Consider the following 9,389-nt stretch of genomic DNA (forward strand, 5'->3'; position numbering starts at 1 on the left):
TTTAGTTTACACTCGAAGTAGATTGGTCTCTCTAAGCGAGATCCCAATTCGTCGGTCATCCGACGTGACGTCTCCGTTCCCTCCTTCAGGGAACGAGGGTTACCATACGTAACCGAAACGTTCTTGGCCCCTTTATTTCTAAGAGTGCAGGCTAATGGTTGAAGTTCACGAATAAAAATGTGACCAATTAGGTTCAATCGGGCTCTTGAATAGTTAATTGTTTAAACGATTTTATGCATTGTATTGCTAATAACGATGTTAAATGGTCAATATTATAGTTTTGACATCTTTTTGAGAAGATCAAATACTCTGCTTTAGATGCGGTTTCTGAATTAACACGTATTGTACTGTATTACTGTGCACTTACATAAGCATTGAAAAGTTTAGGGTTGGAAAGATGTTTAATGCTTTTGAAAGAAGTGCCTTATCCTCACCAAGACTGCATTTAATTGATCGAAAATACAGTAAAACAGTAATATTGTGAAGTATTCTAACAATTTTGTATAACTCTTTTCTATTTGAATATATTGTAAAAAAAAAAAAAAAAAAGTAATATATTACTGAGATGCAAAGCTGAATGTTCAGCATCATTACTCCAGTCTTCAGTGTCTTCAGTGTCACATGATCCTTCAGAAATAATTCTTGCTATTATCAATGTTAAAAACTGCAGTGACAATTAATATCTTTTTTTTTTGATGAATAGAAAATTCAAAAGAACTGCATTTGTTTGAAATAAAATTCTTTGTAACTTGCTTGATATAAGTATGGCCTGATATTGAATCTCAAATGCAAGAACTCAAGCACAGGATATGACTTATGAAGCTACTACTCTGGTGAAGGTTTGCCTCATGAATATTAATTACTTGCATGACTGGGCAGTCTAGAAAGGTTACCAAGCAACGTCAGCATGGCCTAATTAATATTCATGAAATTAACCATCGCCATGTCATAACAACCGCTGACTGGACTGCAAATGTAATGTCCATTGCAGTATTTCAGTACATTCTGTATAAAAAAGGTACTTCATATTTGATCTTCTAATTTTCCACACAAACCCTCAGCTGCATATTTTCGTGCATTTAGAATTCTGAGTAAAATGGGAATTTGTCTCAAATTTGCCAGACTGTCTTGAACAACACTGACATAACATGCTCTCAAATTTCTAACGCTGGAGCCATATGTCGCTTCTAACCACTGGAAGAAAAAAAAAAAACCCAATGTAATCCAATTATATACATTGTGCATCTGCTAATATAGTACATTTGTCAGATGCCAAGTACAGGCTCTTCAAGATTTATTATATTTCAGTGAAATACCATAAAAAAAAACTTAAACCAGCTTTTAATAGCACTAGAACAGTGCGAAAAATGTGTTGTATCTACCAGGATCTACACACTAACGCTGTCACATGTTGCCAAAACAGTTGTTTTATACATATTTCCAAGCTGTTTCTCCAAGATATCGAGTTTTTCTTTTTCATGCAGTGAGATTTGAAGAGTCATCAACAGTTATTGTAATTTAAACTGTGCGGTTATGCTGTAAATATGGATATTCGATATGGTCCACAATGCTTGACGTCATTCTGGTATCGGATGACTTTTTTTTTGTGAGCGAGCGGTGTATGTTTCTCTTCTCTCTCTGTGTCAGCGGTGACAGCACAATCCCTTGAGACCCGAACGATCTATAGAGTGTGAACCAACTCTGAGACAGGAGTTCACAAAACTAATCAAACTTGTGTTATGTATGTCACCTCTACAGTACACAGCCAATTCTGACATACTGTAAGAGAAATCTCTCTCTAAACTGTGCAGATACACTTGCATAAGATGTTTGAAATAAAATCCAGTACATTTCTAGTCCAGTAAATGAATACATCATCTAAAATAACACTTTTCTCTATAAGATAAAAAGGTGGACTATTCTGCTTTTGTGTGTTTTAACAATTGTAAATGCTGTACTGCAATGAACTATGGTATATCATGCAACTCTAAATTACACTACCGGTGAAAAGTTTGAGGTCAGCAAGATTTCTTTCCTTTCTGCAAGAAATGTATATTTTTTTCAGAAAGGATGCATTAAATCTATCAAACATGTTAGAAAACATTTTGACTTTAGAGCAGCACAACCCTTTTCAGTACCAAATCAAATCTATTTAAATTTTTTAAACAATATTACTGTTTTTATTGTATTTTGGATCAAGTGAATACAGCTTTGGTGAACATAAGATTCTTGCAAAAACAAAACAGAAAACATTGCCTGGAAAACAGGGGATGCCTGGACACCCTATGCTTTCAAAACACTAGCAAATATGAAGACCAAAAATGATGACATATATGACCCTCTCTGTTTAATGTGTGCATTATGATCAAGCATAAAAAGAAGGTCTAAACATAAAAAATGTGTATAATTGACTCATCAGCTAGCTGATGGGAATTGAGAACCTATCAGGCAGCCACTGGGGAGGCCAGAAAACTCAAAACACAACAAGTGAAAAAGCTTTTAGTTGAGAAAAATATACTTTTTTTTTTCTTGCAGAACACAAGTATTCCTGTATTTTAATATGAGGGAGTCTCAGCCCCTAATAAAGTCATCGTTTACTCACCCTCATGTCATTCCAAACCTGTATGACTTTCTTAGTTCTGTGGAAAAGTAGTCCATTTGATTCACACACTGATTTGTGCAAGGAAAAGAAGGACATTTAGATATTTACTCACTGAAAATGTTGACATGCGCCCTTGCTCTTCTTGGTGTGCTCATGAGATAAGAACAGATGTTTGATTCATGAATTAATCATATTGAGTCAGACCTTCTTGATGAATCAGTTCACAAACTTATAAGCTTACTGGAAGAGAAAAATATCAGTGAAATCCAAGAAAATGCAGTTTGTTCTTTGCACAAAGCTTGCATGACTTCAGAAGGCTTGGGATAGAGTGCACGAGTCATATGCGTTATTTTTAGGGTGCCTTACGAGTACTCTTGCATCTTTTCTGAAGCTTTAGTCCCCATGGGGACTGAATGGATGGAAAATAACAACCAGTACGATTCTACTCTAGTTGTCCATGGAAAAAAATTAAAATAAATAAAAGCATAAGGGTTTGTACCCATGAGAGTGTGTATGTATCTGTTAGAGAAGTGCATTTGGTTTCATTTCATTTTGTGACTTCACTGGGCTTACTATAATGAACTTTAACATTTTTAACAACTGGTATCGGATGATTTTTATTATTATTAATATTTTGAATTTTATTTTATATTTTTATTTTAATTAAAGTTTTATTAGTTTTGTTGTGTATTTTGCCATTTTGAATAGTTATTGTTTTATTGTAAATATTTCTATTTAATTTGTATTTTAGTTTTAGCTATTTTAGTATATCAAGTTAAACTAAATGAAAATGATAAGATGTGTTTATGTAATAAGTTTTTTTAATGTATTTTAATTTATTACAGTTAACGTTTACTTTATGCAACTAAGATTAATGGTTTTCGCTTTAGTTAATAACCCTGGTTTGCAGTAAACACGAAACAAAATCACATTCACACAGGTTTGCCTCCTATACAACTGCCTATGCCAGGACATAAAAATACTAAAGAAAAGTTTTCTCTAAGCAGCATGCTAGTGCTGTTAATGCAATTGTGTGTGAAATAGATACCTAATTCAGTTTCAGGACAGAGAGGGACGCTGTTTCAGAATGACTGAACCTCCAAATTGAGCTTTTAATTGTTACGCCTCAAATTATCTACATCCTGATAACAGTGGTTAGAAAAGCCTCTAAAATCGTTTCTAATTATAGTGTGCATTTAGTTGTAAGTGTACAGATTATGAAATTGTAGGGTGCAATGCTTAGAACATTGTTTGGTTCTTAGGAAAACAAGGACTGTTTTTGCAGCTATTTTCGGGTGTTGATTGATCATTTATTAAATATGAAACATTTTATAGCACCTATACTGATTGGATATTTTGTCCAGAGCTCCATGGCTGGCCTCTTCTGGTAAAAACCTAATCAGGAAAAGAGGAACTGCAATCTAATGGAGAGGGCTGTCGGGCTTCTTCTTGTTGCTAAGAGACAGGTGTAAAAGGAAAGTTCTGCTCTGAAGGAGCGTTTTGTGTAATTGTGACTGTTCTGAACAAAACCGGTCATATCTTTCCTCCACAGTTTGAAGGTACAGGAGTCTATTGACAGTTTTCTGAGATATCTGCCATATGCCGTCAACCACGGCAAACACAGAGCTTTCTACACAGTAAGTTCTGCGCTCCTGCAGATAATGGCGAGATCGCCATTCAGCGCTCTGTGTTTGCTGTTGAAAAGGAACGGAAGAATTGTGAAACTATTACTGATACTGATGTGAATGAGATACTTAAGTCAAAATTTCAAGCTGCACCCACAAAGAAAATTAAACCGAGCGCTGGGGCCTTTGAGCAAATTCATGACTCATTTAAAAACATTGCTCAAGAAACACATTCTGACTTCGGCCAGAAAGGGCTTAAACTGCATTTAGGAAATGGTTTAATTTCTGTTTCCATTTGCACAAGGTTTAGGGCAACCGCCTGAACATTTTGCCTTGACAGACTGAGTATACTTGCGAACAATTTGCCAGTTGCGCGCAAAGAAAACAGTTAATTCGGGAACTGTTAATTCCATCAAAACTCTCTTTGCTCTTTTAAGCTTCACTCAGACATGGACACAGAAGATGGATCTGTGAAGTACGTCCTCACCGGAGATGGGGCCGGAACTGTTTTCGAGATTGATGAGAACTCGGGTGATATCCACGCCATCAGGAGGCTTGACAGGGAAGAGAAAGCATTGTACACACTGAGCGCCAAAGCCGTCAACAAGACCTCCGGACAGGATCTGGAGAGGGCCTCGGAATTCATCATCAAAATCCATGACATCAATGACAACGAGCCAAAGTTTGCCAAGGAAACCTACGTGGCCAGTGTATCAGAGATGTCCAGTGTTGGTGAGTATGAGTTGAAGGTTTAAGATGTTCTGGCAAATTCACAAAAGAAACTCACATTAGAAAAATTCACATAAGAAAACTAATTGGTATGGGTTATATACAATGCTTTTCTGCTTCTATGGGGTTATAGTTCACTCAGAAAATGTAAATTTGCTGAAAACTTACCCTCAGGCCATCCACGATGTAGATGAGTTTCTTCATTAGAACAGATTTGGAGAAATTTAGGATTACATCATTTGCAATGTTACATTTCTCCAAATCTCTACATTAGGGCCTTTCGCACCGTAGGAACCTTTTCATAGTACCAGAACTAATTGTGGAACTACCCACGGCCCTATTATGGATGGCCTGAGTAAATGTACAGCTAATTTTCATTTTGTGTGAACTATTATTTTAATTTATTTTTTTTTTTTTCCAAAGGACACTGAAATGTACAATATCAACATTTTGACAGCATCGGAAATGTATTATTATTATTTTTTACTTTAGAAACATACATATTTACAATCCCTCTGGTTGGAACTGGAATTGCAATTACATTTTACATACAAAAACTGTCAAATGACAACTATTGTAAAAAATGGCGGTTTATGTCGATTTTTATATCCAGGTGCAAGTTATCTTCTCTACGCCATTGATTGCAATCACTCACTCGCACTAGAATCTCATTTACGTCAAGGTGCCTCCATAAAGACATCCAAAGCAAAATTAAGTAGCTAGACTCTTTTTAAAAACAAAAGATTTCAGAAGGATAATTCAAAATGATTACATATTGAGCAGTACAACTTAATGCATGTTTACCAAGCAGTCAAAACTGTCTCCACCATGACAAGCAAAGTGACACTGGCCAGTAAAAATATAGACTTTTATTTATTTTTTTTACGCTAAACGGAAAACACTTTCTTTCAGCCACTTAATCAACGCTGATTAAAACTATGACAAACATTCAACTTCACGTGATTTGCAGGAAGGATAAAGATCTTACAATATCCCGTCTGAATTCATTCAATTATCAGTGCTTTTAAACCCATTAAGAGCAGCAGAGAGAATCAAAGTAAATGAACGGGATGCAGCAAGCTGATATCAATTACTCTTCATGAAGCAACAAATTAACCCGCAGGTTTATCTCAAATGAATCAAAACTCATTTGCAGTTCTGACAAAAACCAGGCAGCCGGTTTTGATTAAAGATTTTGTGTTATGATAAGATAATCATTGTGGATCTTAATCATTGTTACCCAGCAAATGAATCAAAGATTAATCACTTGGAAATGAGGAAATTATACTTGAAGTGGTCCTGGTGTACCTATTTGTGTTTGTCAATTTATAAAGCACTGTTTGAGAACGCTTGACACAATGTGTCAGAGGTTGCCAAACAGAATTATTATTATTTTTTTTTTGCATTTTTACTCTTGCCATTTTGACACCTTATTAATAATTAGAGGAGAGTGGGGTAAAGTGTGTCAGTGGGTGAGATGCATCACCCCATAGAGTTCAATCTTCCTCATGCCACCATTTATTTAGCAACATGCTGTCAGAAATCAGAAATATTTAATTATATTATAGTAGATGCTTCACTAGTTCCCAATATTTTTTGAAGCATGAAATGGACTAACATTTTTCCCTGTCTGCTGCCTTTCATGTCACAGTCACTAGTGAAGGGTTTGGGACTGTATTCATTCTTGAGGTGTCATTGGCCAATCAGCACTATCGTCACATCCTTGTCGTGACATTTACAATGCAACATAAAAATGAAATGTGCGTAAAGGTATTCAAAATTCTGTTAGATTCTGGATGTCTCATTGGAGAATAGATCTTAATGCAACAGTGTTTGTTGAAAGATGGATCCCTGAGGCATGAAACACTATCAGGCATCCTTTCAGACGAATGCAAGACCACTCCACTCAAGCTTCAGGGACTCTCAGTTGGATTCTTACATTACAGTGCCTGATCTCCTTTATGCCTCTGCCGTCGAAAGTCTCAATGCACCTGTGTTTTACAAGCCGAGAACATGCAATATTGTTTTATTCAGATTCTTAACATGATACATGGCAGATTCACTGTCACTATCGATATTTATTTCCTTCACAAATGTAAAAGCACATCACGTTACAACAGTTCAACTCTGGGCAGAGTTATTTATTCAACACAATCTGGTGAAAGCAGCCTTGTAAATGGACTACAGTCTTTTCCCTTCAGGCTTTTGCACTTGAAACCCAAGCTCAGCCTTTCTTTCCCATTGCTCTTTCTGTCAGGCTTGTTCTCTCTTTCCTATCTGTATTTCTCCGTGGGGTTCAAAGTTACATCATCCCCGGTACTCCGCAACATAAATGAGACACCGTGCTCATTTGACACTTCGCTTGAGCTCTTCCTTTCTCTCGACCGTGTACAAATTCACAAACGGCTCTGCTTGCCAAACCATGAGGTCACGGTGGCACTCGCGTTTAAGCTGAACAAACCGGCCATGTGTTGCGAACGTGCCTGCCGTTAATCAGATCTGGCCATACATGAAGACTGAGACTGTTTCTCTCCGTGTTATCTGAATGGGATCGGAGGGCAACAGATGTTTCCACATTCATTAGTATTCTTCGAGTCGTTCGGAGAGCGAACGCTGCTCGGTGGAGGTCTTGTTGATGCCAAGGACGCTGCTGATCCATGGCAGAAACAACATGTGCATTCGGTCCACCTTCAGAGGTGAGACTGAGAAGCCGCGAAGTCACCTCTAAAGTCTATTGAGAAGAACGAAGAGTCAGTAGGACACAAATGAGAACAGAGAAACCTCTGAGGAAACTACTCACAGGAAGCCGTGAGTGTAATGGAAAGCGCGGTTGTTGGCAACTATGAATGAGGAGTGATTTTGCTCTTCATGTGGCAAGAGAAAAGTTGTTGTCTCTAGCTATTATCTGAGACCAGGCCAATATCAGACTTTTATTGTGGGTAATGATGTACTACACACTTGAAAAAAACTACAAAACTTTCAGCAGCACAGCTACAAAACAGAGAAAAATCTATCTTTTACAGCTTTTCTTTCACTTGAATGAATACAATATTTTTTAAGTATGAATATAACATTACATCATTAAAAAAAATATATATATTTATGTAGTTTTAAGTAAAAAAAAAAAGTAAGAACAACTGTAAAACATTATATTATGGTATAGTATTAGCAGGGCCGTAGATGAGGTTTGCGGGGCCCCAGTGCAGGTTGTACCAGTGGGCCCTGTTTGAAATTGTTTAATTTGTATGTTCGTTCTATTTATTTATTTGTGCTATTTACACAGTTTAAGTTTTTTCAAGTTTGTAGCTGTCCAGGTACAGAAACAGAATAATCAAATGTAAAATAGCACTGCATAGTCTTCATTGTAAAAATTAAATACACAGTCAAAACTAAATTTATTCAGACACCTTCAACATTTCTCACATTATCACAGTTTATTTGTTATAGTTTAGAAAATGGTAATACAATATGACAAGAACTCAGAGTTAAACTGCGTCAGAACAAATTAATCTGGATAATGTCAGATAACTTTGATAGAAAGGTATGTAATGGATTACAATCAACCAAAAATTCAGATAACTGTTAGTGTGATGATATTTATACAACTATCAATACCTTGTTGAACAATTACTAAGCAATGCTTAATTTTGTTCAGTCTGTGGTGTAAAAAGGTCGCGTTAGCAATTAAAGAAAAAACACTTAAGCAAAACATGGTCAGGTCAATGTGTCTGATACATATGTGTCTGATACACATCCAATTTCTTTCTCCACTGTTTACTTTCAATTAAAACATAACTGACAGTTTTTTTCAAGGATACTCTCCAAGAGGGGTATTTCGACATAATTTTGTATGTATTTGTCAGTACAAGAGCAAGAAGAGGCAAATTCGGTGTTCAAGGCTCTGATACGCGTCTCTCTGCGTGCGCCATGCGTGCACAAAACACCGCGGGTGCTGAATTGGGCTCTTTCACATTTTTTCTGTTTGCGCATTTAAACTGCAATTTGTATTTGTTCGTTCAGGTGCAGGAGGACGCGAAGGAGAGCTCGGTTCGGTGTTGCTGTCCCTGAGACGCGGCTCTCTGCGTGCGCACCGAACACAGCGCGCGAGTACTACGTTGAGTTCCCTTTCATGGGAACTTCGAACTGCGTCCTCTAGGGGTTGCTATGGGGAACGCCTCGTCGTGACCCGTGTCTGAAGCATACATTGAAAAAACACCAACTCGTTGGCCGGCGACAGCCATGACGTCAATACCGGTGCGACTATAGTATAAATAGGCGCCGGGAGCACACATCATTCTCTTCTTCGTCTTCATTGACTGTTTTGTTTGAAGCGTGCATTTCTGTGGTAAGAGCGATCTCTATTTATCTCATTATGGCGAGCACTAGCAAAGCATTTAAGGATGTGTGCATCCGTGTTGACGTTGTTTAACATC

General features: G+C 37.1%; 1 protein-coding gene across 1 annotated transcript in view; it reads left to right on the plus strand.

The window, feature by feature from the left end:
• cdh10b (cadherin 10, type 2b (T2-cadherin)) overlaps nt 1-9,389 on the plus strand; it is a 56,804-nt gene that overhangs the window by 26,394 nt on the left and 21,021 nt on the right. Inside the window, exon 3 of the mRNA XM_016441690.1 lies at nt 4,665-4,959. Within this exon, the coding sequence (XP_016297176.1) occupies nt 4,665-4,959 (295 nt within the window). The remainder of the gene's footprint in view (nt 1-4,664; nt 4,960-9,389) is intronic.

This window comes from Sinocyclocheilus anshuiensis, unplaced genomic scaffold (assembly GCF_001515605.1).
Source record: "Sinocyclocheilus anshuiensis isolate Anshui unplaced genomic scaffold, SAMN03320099.WGS_v1.1 scaffold391, whole genome shotgun sequence".
NCBI lineage: Eukaryota > Metazoa > Chordata > Actinopteri > Cypriniformes > Cyprinidae > Sinocyclocheilus > Sinocyclocheilus anshuiensis.